Source organism: Nannospalax galili, unplaced genomic scaffold, assembly GCF_000622305.1.
Source record: "Nannospalax galili isolate Female #2095 unplaced genomic scaffold, S.galili_v1.0 scaffold91, whole genome shotgun sequence".
In the NCBI taxonomy this organism is placed as follows: domain Eukaryota; kingdom Metazoa; phylum Chordata; class Mammalia; order Rodentia; family Spalacidae; genus Nannospalax; species Nannospalax galili.
Genome location: NW_008332583.1, coordinates 2433952 through 2450301, shown reverse-complemented (window position 1 = coordinate 2450301; position 16350 = coordinate 2433952). Strand labels below are relative to the sequence as shown.

The 16350-nt window shown below is 40.9% G+C and overlaps 1 protein-coding gene across 2 annotated transcripts in view; it reads left to right on the top strand.

Moving 5' to 3' along the window:
• Positions 1 to 16350, top strand: part of Ptprg (protein tyrosine phosphatase receptor type G) — a 766544-nt gene that overhangs the window by 188303 nt on the left and 561891 nt on the right. For both annotated transcript variants that reach the window (XM_008827507.3, XM_008827508.3), the window contains exon 2: positions 5289 to 5393. In XM_008827507.3, the coding sequence (XP_008825729.1) occupies positions 5289 to 5393 (105 nt within the window). The remainder of the gene's footprint in view (positions 1 to 5288; positions 5394 to 16350) is intronic.

Below are 16350 nucleotides of genomic sequence, written 5' to 3'. Positions count from 1 at the left end.
TTTGTTTATTTATTTATTATTTATTTATTTATTTTTATGTATCTGAGTACTGTGCCTGTATATATGTAAGTGCACCCATGTTCTGAAGTTCCTGTGGAGGACAGAAGAAGATGTCAACTCCTGGAATGGGAGTTATGGGTGGTTGTTAGCAGCCATGTGGGTGCTTGGATTTGAACCTGGGTTTTCTGCAGGAGCAGCCAGCGTGTCTAACCGCTGGACCTTCTCTCTGGCCCTGATTTGTATTTCTTACAGTCTCAGAGAACCCCTGCTTTTAACAGTAAAACATAAGAAAAGACATCTGAGGCTGGTGAGATGGTTTGCTCAGTGGTTAAGAATGCTGATCTTCCTGAGGACCAAGTTCTGTTCCCAACACCCATGTCTGCTGGCTCATAAACTGTTCTGGGGGGATCTGAGGACCTCTTCTGGCCTCCCCGGAAACCTGCATACACATGGTGGGCACATATACTAAAATAAAAATAAATCTTTTCTTAAAGAGAAAAGTCATGTAAAAAATGTTATTTAATATATTGTTCAGACAAACAGAGCTTTTTGAAGGAAAAATGTTCATTTGCAAATTAACACAGGAGAGTTAACAAAACTTCAAGTTGCTTTCCTGAAGTTAACATTTCTGTGAAACTCCAAGAGTGCTGATTACACAGAAGCCTCCTGAAGACCCACTTAAGGCAGATGGGTAACACATCTGCTTTTATATTCCCAGAGTAAAAACAGTTATTCTTATAAACTATGTCCAGTAGCTTTGGGAAATTAAATCATGCACATTGGAAACTGTGTTGTTGATGTCTTCAGTAGTAGGGAACTCATAAGATATTTTTATAGAAAAGGATGGGGCCTTTGGGTCTGAAACATTTTTATCTTTTTCGCTTCAGGCTGGAAATGAGGTAGGCTCAGTAGAAGTTCTGAGAGGAGACAGAGTTTATAAAAACTCCCTGATGAAAATGCCTGTCACTCATTTCACTCTGCCTAGCAACCAAGTTGACTTAAGATTCCTCCTGCTGAGTGAGATGTAAGCATCATTGGCTAGTTAATACTATTGGTTTTGAAATCTCTACTTTCATCTTGTCAGAATCAGGAGACTCAGATTCTCCTGTAAGATGGGAACAGCTAGATTCCTCCCTTTTAAACCCATTTCATTATTATGTAATCCAGACTGCTTGAGTTTGAAATTCCTCATACCCAAGTTTACTAGCCTGTTGGGAATATGTGTGTGTTGCTTACAATGACAGCAGAGTTGACCTCTTTCAGAAGAGTATATATCCATATCCATGTATCCTGCTGAGCTTCTCTGTGTAGTACCTAACTGCTCCAATAACTTGTAACTTTATAGTGGAATGAAAAGCCCTCCCAAGTTTTCAGCTGACTGCATGCCCATAAACCATAAGACCTTGCTGCCATAGAACTTGCTAGAGTTTATGTTTCCATAATACTATTGTCTCTCTCTTGCTAGTCAAATGATAACCATAGGCAGATTTACATTTACTGTCTGTTCTGAAGAGTGAAACCACACATTCTCATAAGCATGTTCCATTTTTAATTGTGTAATTAAGTTGCTGACATAAGCAAGTACCGAGTTTCACATTAAGGTAAGGATCCGTAAAGGCATGCATTTGCATAATTTAATTTTCTGCACAGGCGATATTGAAAATCAATAGCATGATTCATAGCCTTACCATATCAGTGCCATGCTGCCTCTGGTTGGCTGTTTGAGCTTAGGAGAGGATAGAGAATGAAAATTGATTGAATTTGGTGTGCTGACTCTGTAGCTTTACTTGGGAGCCACAGACTGTTACTATTTGCAAACCTCTGTTTCTTGCCAATGAAACACTAAGTTACTTAATATATTACAGATACATTTTGACTGCTATTCAAATACTAGTTTTTAAAAACATCTTTTAAACAATCACCTCATCTTTGCTCAAAACACATTTGAGGAGAGGGTTTCAAATTTGTTTTCCTTTGTACCAGTCACTGATGATTTCATTCTTATCTGGGGCTGGGATAAGTAATCCCACATTACTCATTGACACAATAAAAAAGGAAAACTACATGTTATCACCTTTAATGAATAGTTTATCTTTGGAAAAAAAATGTGGTTCCTAGTGATAGAATGCTTTGCTCCTGGTTCATTGCTGAGTTGCATCACTGAAGAATCGATTGTTAAGTTCTCTGATCCTTGCTTCCTGCTTATTTTCAGAGGTTACTGTCTCTGACATGTGGGCAGTAAGTAGCTCTGAAATGAGGCAGTGGACCAAGAAGGTGATGGTTTTGCCTGTCTTCATTGTTTAAAAAAAAAAAAATCACCTAGGACATTAAAAAAAGTTATTGTATCTGGGCCCCACTGCAAAACAATTCTATTTTCAAGGCTTGTAGTCCAGGGAAGTTTATGTCCATGCCCCCTTTCCCCCAAAAAAAGCTCAGTCCTGGGTTGATAATCAGACCTCTATTACAACAGTGGCCATTTATATATACAGAAACTGATCAGAAGTTAAAATGACTGTTTAAAGGATACCATCATTGTCTTTATGGGACCTTTGGCATACAAATGACAGAAAACAGTTTTAACTTATCAGTCCATGTAACTCTCTAACTATAATGGTTTGGGTAGGCCTGGCTTCAACTTTTCTGTATCCAGGGTTTAATGCTGTCAAGAGAATTGATCTATAGGTTTTGCCCCCTGGCTTGGCTCCCAAGTTTTTTGTGTTGTTTTGTTTGTCCAGCTTCTCTGTTGATCCTGTACTTTATCTTCCTCCAACACTTTGGGTCCCAGCACCTTCATGGCCCCATGTCTAAACACCTTTAGAAGTAAAGAATTAAAATTTAGTAGAGTTTACTGGAGCAGGAGAAAATAAAATATGGTCGATGAATCCAGCAAATACCCAGAGCACGTTCTGAGATTCCAACAGTGAGATCAGACATCTTTTATAGAAAAAGGAGAGTGAGACATAGAAAACAACTTAAGCGGTGCTGGACAAATAGCTCAATAGGTAGAGTGCTTGCTTCGCATGCTGAAAGCCAAATATGCTCAAAGTTCAGACTCCAGCCCTTCATAAACTGGGTGTTGAGGTACTTTACATATCTGTAATTTCAACTAACACTTGGGAGGTAGCAGCCAGAGGATCAGAAGTTTGAGGCCACCCTGAACTACATGAGACCTTTTCTACAAAGAAAACAAAACAAACAAAACCAAAAACTAAACAGCTCAAATGAACTACAGCTCAGGCAATCCAGCAGTCCATTCATTACACCGTAGCTAATTAATTTCACTGTAGCCAGTTAAGTAGCTACAGGGTCTTATGCATCCAACCAGGTATCAGATTAAACTCTGATACTGTTGGGTTGGTCATTTAGGTTTCATTTTATTGACCAGAAAACTGAGGCTCTACCACAAGTCCTGATGGAAGCTACATTTATTGGTCAAATTGGCAGGGCTATATGATTTACTTATTGTCTTGATATAGAGGTAAAAGTTGGGGGGCTTATTTGTAACACAGTAAAGAGATACTGTAAAAAGTTTACCATATGCACAGAAAGCATGTAAGCTTAGCAGCTAATTATTTAGCAATGGTTTAGTGGTGGGAGAGTGGAAGAGGGGAAAGGTTTTGTTTTGATCTTTAGCTTGGAATGGTCAACTTCCTGATGCTCTGAGTGGCTTTTCTGCAGGATTGCAGGATGAACTGGATGATAAGTGCCCAAATTTTCCTTGCACTTTAAAATGAGCAGCGGCTTAGAATTTTACTTTATCATTCGGGAACAAGGAGTAGATGAAAGTGATACCAGGTTTACTTTTCAAATGTGCATTTGGAGTTTATTTCATTCCCATTTTTCTCTAAGGGCTCATCTCTTTCCAAGCCCTGCTAACATGTCTTAAAGCTACTCTTTGCAACTGAAGTGTAAGACTGTGTTTCTTCATTTTTTCTCCCTTGGCGCTCTCATTCTCATCAAAGCTAATGCCATCGCCATATTCTTACTGGCTCGTCTGGATAGAGAATCTATTGTGTTTCTCCATTGCCACCCTCAACCTAAATTAAATGTACAATCTCCTGAAATCATTTTCTTTGCTTTCTAAAAGCATACTTGATTTTGTTTGGACGCATTTGAATAGTAACATAGGCGGGTGGTGAGTATTATTCGAGTATAATTCTATTTAAATTTGGAATCTGGGCACCTGTGGGATGCGTCTTTGTATACATGGGTGCATTCAGGTGTGGGCTCGCCACCGGAGGTAATTTGCATCCGATACCGAGGCTGGGAGGGAAGGGTTTTGAATGCTGGTGCCGGCAGACGGTTACTCTCCATAACGGTGAGGGATCCTTTTGCTTGAACTGGATTCATTTTGAGTTTTCAGAAGTGTGTCTTGAAGCATTTCTTTCTTTTTTGAGCATCGCTGTTTGCGCACAGTTTCATTTTCTGTGTCCTTGGTACCACTGGAAACTCTTGGGTGGCCCAAGTATTCACCCCCCAGGGAGTCTCCTGGGCTTCACATCTTGCTGGGTTTGGGTAGGGAAGGCCCTAGTTTTGATGTAGAGATGTTTGATGCTCAGCTTTCCTGTGTACTTACCTGGGTGCTCTGGGATGAGTTTAATGTCTCTAAACCTGAGTTCCTCCACCTGTAAGCACAGATACAGTGACTCCAGTTCTGTGAAGAGGAAATGTGCCCAGCCTTTACATCTAGCACACACATTTCATTCATGTTAGAATCCAAATATTTCAGTTCTACAAGTGATCTGACCTCGGGCAACAGAAAATTACTTTATTTTTGAAGCTTCCTTGCTTATCACAGGGGCCTTTGTATTTGACTACTTGGTGGTGCTTTGCAGAATAAATAGGATAATGCATAGCGGGTACTTACATTCAGAGCTAGGGGGCGCTGTTCTCACCTGTAATCCCAGCACAGTGGTGGTGATGCCCCCCGCCCTCAGGCCAGCAAACGCACAAAAACTAACAACAAAACCACACACAACCCACAACCTAAAACCACACAAAAAGGCTCAGTGATCATGTTAATGTCTTTGGATTTTCGAATAGTTCTTAATTCTTTGCAATGGGTCTTACTCTGGAGCTTAGCTTGCCTGGAACCTGTGGCAATCTTCCTGACTTAGCCTGCCAAGCGTTGGGACTGCAGACACAAGCTACCCCACCTGGCTAAAATGAGGAGGTATTGCTCTTAGCCTGTGCTCCTGCAGAGCTCCTTGGGCAGTTGTGTTCCGTATCCTTCCTGTGTCCAGTCCCAAGCCCTATGAGTATCTCACAGTGCTCTCCCTCTCTTCCAGCACTGACCGAAGGCTATGTCGGGGCCCTGCAGGAGAATAGACAAGGCAGCTCAGTGCAGATTCGCAGGCGCAAGGCTTCTGGGGACCCGTACTGGGCCTACTCAGGTGAGTGGATTTGCGCTGGTTAACATACCTGACCTCAAGGTGAAAAAACCCATCAGGCTCATCTGAGCCCTGTTCAAATGTTTTTTGCTTTGCTAAAAGTTGAAATATTCAAGCCTGGTTTCCTCAAGGTTGTTAAGCACTTTTATGGCTCTTCCTCCACCTGTTTTTCCAACCTGTTTTTCCCCTCAATTTGCATTAGTTCCTGAACTTTGCTTGTTAATGAGTTATTGTACCAAACTTGTAACTTTCTGAAAAACAGAACTTTGTCCTTTCTGTCTGCAGTGGCCCTGATTTCAGAGAGCAGAAAATATGAGGCTTGTCTCTACGAGTAATGTCTGCTAACCATTACAAAGCACCAGATAGCAAGTGTGGTCTTCTGCGTTTGTCCAAGAAATGTAACTTTATTTTCCAGTGCAGTCTTGTTGGTTGAATTTATTCCTGCTTTCTGCCATATATATGTCCAGCTCATTTTTATTTTTACTTTGAGCCTTTGAGTCAGTGAAGTGGGAAAGCATTGTTATAATTATAATGAATATTATACTGGAAATAATTTTCTCACATTTAGAGATCTTGTTGGATTATGCTTAAGAAATACACCAGGTGAATTGTTATTTTTAAGAGACATTAAAACTCAACATTTTATGGATAATGGATTATAGCAAATTAAGGAGGAAAATACGCAGAAAGTAGACCACTTTGAAATTACTGTGGTTCTGAATAATGCAAATTCCTTGTTTGAAAGAGCTCAGAGGTACGAAGTATTACTCTTCCTAATCTATGTATTATGCAGTGTTATTGCATTTAGAACTGAAAGAATCCGCTTTCTACTCATGGTTTCCTTTAAAATCCCAAATTTCTCCCTGCAAATCTTGTTAAATTTATGTCAGTGTAAAATTTATAGGTTGAATCTTTAATTACACCTTATCTGTTGGCTTTTTGCATTCTTTTGTCTACTGATAAATCTCCTGCCCCTGCAGGGAGAATGGCCAGACTAGGTTTTGTTTTGCTGCTCACAGATAGCAATTGTGAAGTCTTCCATCATACCTGTTCTTTGTGATTAGAATGATCTAATTAGAGCCTTTTTTTGTCACCATTTCTGATAAATGAAGGAAATTGGGAGATGGAGGCCAAAATTACATACATATAGTTTCTTGCCAAGAAATGCAAAGAAAATTTATCATTGTGTACTCAGTGGCATAAAGTGGCCTGTTATTTACAGTTCATCAATTTAGAATAATAATGCTGTTAGGCAGGAAATTGGAAGTTATAGGCCAGCCACTGCTCAGATTGCAAATGGCAGTGAAGAAATCAAAGGCCTGAAATTTCTCCCATTACTCAAGCAGGAGGGGACATGAGTGCTGGTGTCTTTGCATAGGGCCATTATTGATGCCCTAACCTCTAGTGGGTATAAGTCAACTCTGGAGTCACCGAGTTTTGTGTCTGGATTCGGATTCTGCATCTACAAGCTGAAAGGCTGATTTTGCTGGATAGCTTTGGTTGTCAACTTGGCACACCTGGGGGAGGGGGCTCAACTGGGGAATTTCCTTGACTCTGGCCATGTCTGTAGGGCATTTTCTTGATTATTGAGTGATGTGGGAAGGCCCAGCCCACTGTAGGGCAGTACCACCCCTCGGCAGGTGGTCCTGTATTGTATAAGAAAGCAGGTTGAGCTCAGGCCAGGGGAATAAACCAGTAGGTAGCGTTCCTCCATAGTCTATGCTCCAGGTTCCTGCCCTGAGTTCCTGCCTTCGTTTCCCTCAGTGAGGAACTGTGACCTAGGAGATGTAAGATAAAATCAACCCTTTCCTCCCCAAGTTGGTTTTGGTCAGTGTTTTCATCAGCAATTGAAGGCAAACTAGGACAGAGACAGTAACGTTTCAAGTTTAGGGATAGATACACTGTCGCTTGTCTGGAAAGATCCAGATAACAAGTCCCTAGACTTTTCAGGATGTAGGGACTTTATTGTAGCCCTTAGCTCTGCCACTGCCGTTCAAAGCATCCCTAGATGATACTGGAGAGCCTGTTTGTGTTCTGCTGATATCTTTTTTAAAGACAGGAATTTGAGGCTTACATGATTTTTATGATATAAGGAAACACTATTTTTTGTTTTTTCAAAATATTTATATTTTTGTTTTTGTGTATGTGTGTATTGCCTGCATGTGTGTAAGTACACCCGTGTTGTGCAATGCCTGTGGAGGTCAGAAGAGGGCGTCAGATCCCCTGAAAACTGGAGTTACAGACAGTTGTTAGCTGCCATGTGGGTGCTGGGATTCGAACCTGGGTCTTCTGCAGGAACATTCAATGTTCTTAACTGCTGAGCCATCTCTCCAGCCCCTCTTTTTTTGTTTTTTAACCAAGCATTTATAAAAGTTTAAGCATTCTTCCATTACAGGCTATGCAAAAACAGGTAGCCAGTTGGATAATGTTCACAGGCTATAATTTGTCAATTCTTGTTTTGATAAATTGCTACCCTGCATTGCCCTGGAATTCAGATAGGAAGACTCCTCCAGATGGATAGGACCAGTTTGGAGGAATCGGTCCAGCTACTTGTGAGGTGTAATGATGAAAATAAGGGAAGGAACAGACAGAGTTCATGTCTCTGCTGAGGACTTCTTGTCCAAGTTTGGGGGGGTGGCAGCAGTCTTTGAAATTTTGGAATCTTTGCACAAATGAAATGCCTTGAGGCTAGAGACTAAGACTGATCAGGATATTCACCCTAAGGGGGATTTCATGCTATGGTTTTAGGATTTAGTGTTTTAACAGTGACCTGCCTCACAAGCTGAGGTCTACAATCTTTGGATTTTTGAGTTCGGGAGACTTCGCCACTACATAGTCTTCCTACATGGAAACAGTCTTTTGGAGAATCCCACAGCAATCCTTTCATGTGGGTGGTTCAGTGTTGGTTCTCTGGGTAAGAAGACTTGAGGCTCATCAGATACTGCTTAGCATTTGGCCAATGGATATAGTAACAGCAGGAAAGGGGAAGAGTTGGGGGTCTTTTACTTTTGACACTTTATTTAGGCTGCTGCCATAAACCCCAGCAGATTAGATGTGGGATTAAAAAAACTAAGTCCTGCATTCATTTTTATGTGTGTATGTGTTTTGCCTATGTGTGTTTAAGTGTATCCATGTGTGCAATGCCTGATGAGGACAGAAGAAGGCACCAGATCCCTGGAACTGGGAGCTATGGATGTTTGTTAGCTGCCCTGCCATATGGGTGCTGGGAGCTGAACCCAGGTTCTCTGTAGGAGCTGCCAGTGCTCTTAACTTCTGAGCCATGTCTCCATCCCTTCATGTGGGATTCTTATAACTCCTGGGATATACTGGAGGTATAAATGATACTTTTTTTTTTTGTCTTTTTGAGACAAGGGCTCCCTGTAGTCCCAGCTGACCTGAACTCATAGCTTGAATAAAGAAAGGGTTTGTATTGGGAGAAATGTCTTTAAATTTAACAAAGGTGAATTAGGCTACTTTGAAAGATCAGTTTAGTGGGCCAGATCTTAACATCATGCCTGCAATTCTTCAGTGCATTTAGTTCCTCTTAAAATACTGCCATTTGTCCTTTAGGGGTGTAGTGTGTGAGAATATTAGATTTGTGCTGATATAGATAGACCCAGGTTCCAACCTTGATTTCATTTGATTATGATTTTGGAGGGTCTTTTAATTGCTTCGAGCCTCTGTTTATCCACCCGGGAGAGTAACAGCATTTCCCTATCAAGTGTTTGGGGCACATTGGAGATGACGTGTGTGAAACGTTCAGCATAGTCTCTGTCATCAAGTACCCATTCTACTCGCTGTTCTTGAGCTATTACCCCATTCGCTGCTGTTGCTAGAATTCTCCTTGGGTAGTCCCGCTTGACAGTGAGTAATTGCAGTTAGAATGGAGAGCTAAGTGAGATTAGCATGGGCAAATTTACAGCAAGCTTTGTCCCTTTGTGGTTTGGGAATGAGGGTTTAGGGAAGAATCCTTGAGCTTCGAGGTGGGAAAACTGTGGGCTGAAGTCTGTGTACATGAAAGTTTACTGGCTCCAGCACACTCATTACTTTGCCTGTTGTCTGTGGTACTGTGCTATGACTACAGAGATAAGAATTTTAAATATTATGTATTATTGTGTATATGTATGACATGTGCATGTGTGTCTGTGTGTTTATGTGTGCTTAATTACACATATGGAGGTCAGAGGACAGCCTTTGGGAATCAGTTCTTCCCCTCCCCCATGACCTGAGCTTCAGGGATTGAAGTCGGGTCATCAGGTGTGGGCAGCAAGTGCTTTACCCACTGAGCAATTTTGCCATCTCCCAGAGTTAAAAATTCTTGATTGACTTTTCATTGGAAAAGGAGGATATTACCATCCAGCCTTTTATAGAAAAGGTTCCTCACGCTCTGCTCACATTCAAATTCAATGCCTGCCTTGCCTAAGTGAATGCCCAAGGACTGGAGAAGACAGCTTTGGTTTTCCTCCTCAGCTGGAATATCCTTAGCAAGCCTGTGGAGCCACTGTCGTTGTCCAGCTTTTGGAAGGAATTTGGAGGAGAGAAGACAAGTGAAATGCACTGTGCTTTGGAATAGGTCAAGAAAGCACTTGGGGAGCTGAGAGATGGCGCAGTGGTTAAGAGCACTGACTGCTCTTCCAGAGGACCCAGGTTTGGTTCCCAGAACGCACATGATGGCTAACAACCGTCCGTAACTCCAGTTCCAGGAGATCTGACAGCCTCTGGGGACATTGCAAGACATGGTGCACTTATACACATGTAGGCAATATACACTCAGGCACATAAAATAAAAAATAATAAGTAAAATATTTTTAAAAAACGCATGCTTGTTGCTGCTCTAAGTTACTGTTTGCTGTGTCCTCTTCCTTCTGTAGCTGTTGCATTGGGTGGCATTTGGCAAATGATGTTGTTGTCATTTTCCCTGCCACCCCACACCAGTCACTGCAGAGAATTCTGTGAGGTTTTGAGCTAACCTAGCTTGTTCTTAGGGCTGGGTTGCTACCATGGTTCATTAATAGTGCAGGATGAGCCTTGTTATTTCATTTCCATTGACGTATTTAGCATAATACAGATCCATGTTTATATTTGGTCTGTTAGAAAAGTTGCCCTTCCATAGCCTTATCAAACAGTTCTTTGGTGAATTACAGCTTCAGCATAGAGGACTGTTGCTTGAGGAGCCTGTTACAGACTTATTGTGGTCATCTGTCCAAAGATGGCTTACCTCTGGTTCTTGCTTTGAGTTGCTGTAATAAAGGATCACAATATCTACATTCAGTGTGGAAACATCATCTAAAGTGTGAAGTGGACCTTTAGATACTGTTGTGTACTATGTGTGATAGCAATGTAATTTCAAGATTCCTTTTTTTATCTTGGGATTCTTTTTTTTTTTTTTCCATTATGCCAACATAGATGGGGGAAAGGAAATGGCGTCTATGATTTTTTTGTTTGTTTCTTTGTTTTTAGGTAGAATTATACCAGAAAATTTGCAATCATTATAAGTATCTCATTACAAATAATAAAACAATTTCTCCTCTGAAAATTTAACCCAGCTAAGAAGTAGATATTTTCCTGTTACTTCAGATGATGACAGTTTATGAATTTTGAAGTTTGCTCAGAGCTTTTGTAATTTTTACACACACACATACACACACACACACACACACACACACACACACTAACATATATTGGACTGGTCACGGCTGTTAGAAAGAGAAATTTTAAGAAACAAACCTGGAGCAAGTCCAAGTGGAACTCTGAAGTATCTTCAGAGACCTGTGTGCATTGTCCCCTGCCTCCGATGTCTGGAGGAAAGTGTGCTGTGTCCTTCTTCACCCCATCCTTTTCTGCATCTCAAATAGTTTGTTATGTGTGAAGAACTTCTGTGAGTCAGTACAGTGGGGGAGAAATAGCTAATCTTTGGAGGAGCCCAGAATGAAAGCTTGGAATTTCCTGTGGCCCCTGTGAGACATTGTATCGTTGAACAGAATGAAGGTCAGGTGGGGTCTTTTCCTCCTTGGCCAGGGGACGTCTAAGTTCTTTCCCAACTCTCTTGGACTTGACAGCCTTCTCAACTATAAATGGGGATGGAAAGACTTACCTCGTGGATTGTTTTGAGGATTAAGTGTTACGTATGTCAGCACCTAGGGGCATTTTTGATTTCTGTCCTGGACTAGCCATATTATTTCTTTGGTCTTGGTTACATTTTATACCACCGTTTGCTCAGAGAGGCATCTTGTTTTATAATCCTGGCACATGTCTGTGTGGGAATGTGTGTGGCTCATTTCCTTTGCTAAGTAGATTTTTTTTTGAGGATAATAATTATAGCTTTTAGCTTTTTCCTTGTTTTTCCTGCATTGTGTCAGAGTGTCTCATTTTGTGCAAATTCCATGCCTTTTTTGAGACAGAGTCTCCTTATATAGCACAGGCTGGCCTTAAACACATGATCCACCTGTCTCAGCTTCCCAAGTTCTGGGATCAGGCCAGGCTTCAGTGTCTGTTTTTCAAGTGGGCAGCTGGGTGGACAGATCACTGAAGGTCACCTACCAGAGCCTAAGCCTCAGCGCTCACTAAGGGGCGCCTGCCATTAACTGAGATAGAAGAGTGGGTGATTTACAAAAGACTTTGCATTTGGAGCCCTTTAAGTAATGAGCTCCCCTGTGAACTGAAGATATAATTAACTTCTTTAAAATTACATTTCCATGCCTATTTTTAAGAATGTCTGTACAGGGTAAATCAAAATACACATGCCTACAGAAGGTTGCTTTTGTCACGGGAAGAATGGAATGTGCCTTAGAACAGGGAGGTTTAACGTTAATACTGCCATATTGTTTGCCCTTCTCTTGAGGCCTCCTACAGAGAGTCTCTCTTAGGGAGTCGTTTCCCTAAATTTTGTCTTTGCAGGAGACACTTCCTGGTTGGCTCAGAGATGGGTAGGGATCTCATCAGCCTTCAGTTCCTCTTCCCATGTGCCAGCTCAGTGCGCGCCCCTGCCTTGATCTTCAGTATTGATCCAACTCCTTTAGCACCTTTGTTATTGACAGTGAAAGCCCATCTTTTCTACACACCTTTTTAAATCTGCTTGTAGCTTTGAAGCCAAAGTTGTCTGCTATGGTTTGAACTGCTTACTCTCTGCCAGGAATTATCTGTACAGTGGGTATTATTTTCCAGAATGTGCAAAGACCTGGAGGCATGGAATGCTCTGGAAAGTACCTGCGGAAGTAGAAGCAGCTAAGTAAGTCTGGAGCTCATGGTAGGGTACAGAAATCTAAGAGGAAGATGCTGGATGTTGCAGGATGCCCACGTGTTCTAGTGACCCAGAACTTTTAATTATGTGTATGTGTGTTTGTATGCGCATGAGTATAAGAGGCCAGAGATCATGGAACTGGAGTTACAGGTGTGTGATCTGTTTGATGTGGGTGTTGGAAACTGAACTTGGGTCCTCTGGAAGAGCAGTACATGCTGCTACCTGCTGAGTCATCTCTCCAGCCTCCAGGAACTTCTTTCTATAGCTGATGGACAGGGCCTTAGAGGATTTTGGGTGGAAATGAGTGGCAGTTGGTTTTATGTCTGAGTTTGGCCACTGGTGGCAGGGTTAAGGGTTGGTCAGTGTGACAAACAGCAGGGTTAATACCGAGGAGGCTTACCTTTGCGCTTTGAGACTGTGAAGGAAAGTGCCCACAGGGGTTCATTACTGTTTGGACATGGAAGATTAATTATCCAGGATGATCCTGGGGTGACTGTCGATGGCATTGCATTTCATCTAAAATGAGTAAACCGGAAGCAGGTGGTAGGCTGGTTTTAGGAATTTTGGAAAATTGAACTTGATCCTATCGAGATATGACATGTTGTTTTTTTCATATTTCTAATGTTTAGATTTTATTTCCTTTAAGTAGAAATTCTGTAATCAATCCTTATATTTTTAATTATGTGTTTTCGTGTGTGTTTGTGCATGGGTATGTGCATATGATTGCAGGTACCCATGGAGGTCAGAGGCATTGGGTCCTCCTGGAGCTGGAGTGGTACCCCTGGATGTGGGTGCTAGAAACCCAACTTGGGTCCTCTGTAAGAGCAACAAGTGCTCTTAACTGCTGAGCATCTCTCCTGCAGTATTTCCGTGTTCTTACCTAAATGTTTTAGGCTAGGAGGGTCTCAGGTCAGGAGTAAATTGTAGAACAAGCTATATTCCTATATGTATAGTGCTGCCTTTGTATTGAATCTTGTGACCATAAAGAAAGGGCCAAATGGTCCCACTCACCATGATTCCTGTGTGAAAATGAGCATTTTGAAATATTTGGTAAAGTTTGGCTTGTGCCCTCTGATTATTTAAAACAAGTTTTCCCAACTCCAATTTTCTGTTTGTTGCCTTCCTTCTCCTTTCTTCTTCTTTCTTTAAAAACAATTAACAATAAATGAAAAAACATGAAACCTTAGTTCTGTGGCTGGAGAGATGGCTCAGCTCTCGCTGCTCTTGCAGAGGACCCTTGAATTCGGTTCCCAGCAGCCACCTGGGGGTCAACAACTTTCTCTAACTCTAGTTCCAGGGGATCTGACAGCCACTTCTGGCTTCCTTGGGCATTGTACACACAGCTGAACTTACATAGATGTAGAACACTCATACACATGAAAATAAAGTAAATAACAAACCTGTATTCTAAAGTTTCTTGGCAACATCTCTCCAGAGATAGTTTTGTAGAGTTTATAAAGGTGATGGACCCTACCATGCATTGTGAGAGTAAATGACCATATGGCTGAGCTGCGAACTGACCTGTTAGAGGAAGATGAAGTATTTTCCAAAACTGCTTTTGGTACCCAGTGATATCAGAGGGAAAAATTTCACTTGTTGCTGTTTCTTGGGGCAACAAATATGTCTCTATGTGTCCCAGAGGGCAACTTTATGGGTTCTGGGGATTGAATTTAGGAAGTCAAGTTTGTCAACAAGCCCCTTTAGCAGCTGAGTCATCGCACTGACCCAAGAATGAATACTGATAATTTTTCATCAGTGCAAGTGCTTTTAGGCACTTACCTTTGAGAACCATTTGTGCATGTCTCAAAGTGGCACTGTGTTACGACTGTCTAGACAGCCTTCAATAGGACTTGAGATGCAATGCTTGTGTTGAAATGCTCATTTAGTACCCACCAAAACAAAGTAGGCTGGGCAACGATGTGTGTTCATATAATACAGATAGATAGTGAGGTGACTGATGTTAATGACTAGACTGAGGAGTGTGCAGACCACATCGGGTCCCATTGAGAGTGAAGGGTGTTGTCACTTCATGTTTACATTCTGAAAATAGATATCATAGATCTATATCTAGAGTGCTTTAGTTTCTTAAAGAAATATGCACATATTTTTGAAAATGATTGTTTTACTTTAGGATAGATTGCTGAGTTGTATGACCTTCATTCAGGCAGTTCCCTTTTCAACAATTTGGAGTATAGAAAGTCAGGAGGAGGACCCTAGAAATTAAGGAAGCCAGAAGGGAATCAAAGGTGGTTTTGTCTCTTTAATTGACTGTATCCAAGTTTTTTAGGTGAAACATTTTCAGTGGCAATTCGAATTTTATAAAATGCTGATATGAACCGTGCAGAAATTAATGAACTGATATTGACTTAGCTTGAAAATGAACATCAAGATTTATTGAGCAAAGCAGTAAATATTGACCCATGCAGAGATAAGGTCAATATTTACTTTGACATAACATAAATCCTTATATTCATTAATCCATAAATTTAGTAGGTCCTCACAAGGCACAGGGTTATATATAAGTATATGCTTTTCATATCTGTGATGAATCAAAGTCAAACCATCTTTTTTCCTAGTTATAAATTTGAAAGGATGGTATTTTTCCTTTGAAACTGACTTCATGGGGAGAAGTGGGGGGGGACTGTGGGTGAGAAGATTTGATTAATTTAATCACTCAAAGGAAAAGTATATCTATCCCAGTGCTAGCCTAATAACCACAGAGCAGTGATTCTCATGTGCTGTGCGATTTACTTAAAGGGTACAGGTCTGTCTTTCACACCTAACAAAATTACTCATTTATTATACCTGATTTGGCTCATAAAACCCACTTTCTGGTGATAGAAGATGAGGGAACATTTTGTCCTTCCCTCTGGACATTGTTAAGGTATGTTATATAGCATTTTCGTTGACAAATAAAATATTGTTGGTATATATCATTCTAAGTACCACTGTATTGGCCTTTTTCTTGTTGAAGTTATTAAGCTGAATTGGACTTCCATTCCTTCTCTTGTCATTTCTCGGTGAGGTGGTCATGGTAGCAATGTAAAACAAAAATAAAGGAGTGCTCTTTTGACTGGATTACGAACTTTCAGGATTGTCGTATTGTTACTGGAATAAGTACCTCTGTTGTATGCTCAAAGACCAAATTTTTTCTTCATTTATTTAAATGCAACACCCACCCCCATTTACAAGTTAAGCTAAAAGCTAGTGTTTTATGTCCTATTTGAAATGAACAACAGAAAGAACTCTCATTAATTGGTTTTCATGCTGTAAGATTATCTCCTATCTTGTTTCTTTTACCAAACCTCTTTTGTATCATGTATCTGAGGTCTTGGGTGAGGTGAGAAAAACAATAGTGTGTAGTTTAGAACATAATGGCACATAATTTAGAACCTTGCCCTAATTTTTTTTTAAAGTTATCATACAGAATATCAGGTTTCATGATGATGTTTTCATAGACTGTATCTCTGGTTTTTGCTCACCTGCGCTATCCCCTCAACACTCTCTTGTCCGTCTCTCCCTTGTTGGCCATGTGCTTGTGAACTGGGATTACAGTCATGCACTTCCAGGTCCAGCTTTGACTCTTACCTTCTTCGTTATTTAAGAAATCTCTATTACATTTATATAAGTATGTCTGTGGCTATAGAGATCCGAGGACAACCTCTTGAGTTGTTTCTCTCCTTTCACCGTAGGTTTTGGGAAACAAACTCAGATTGTCAG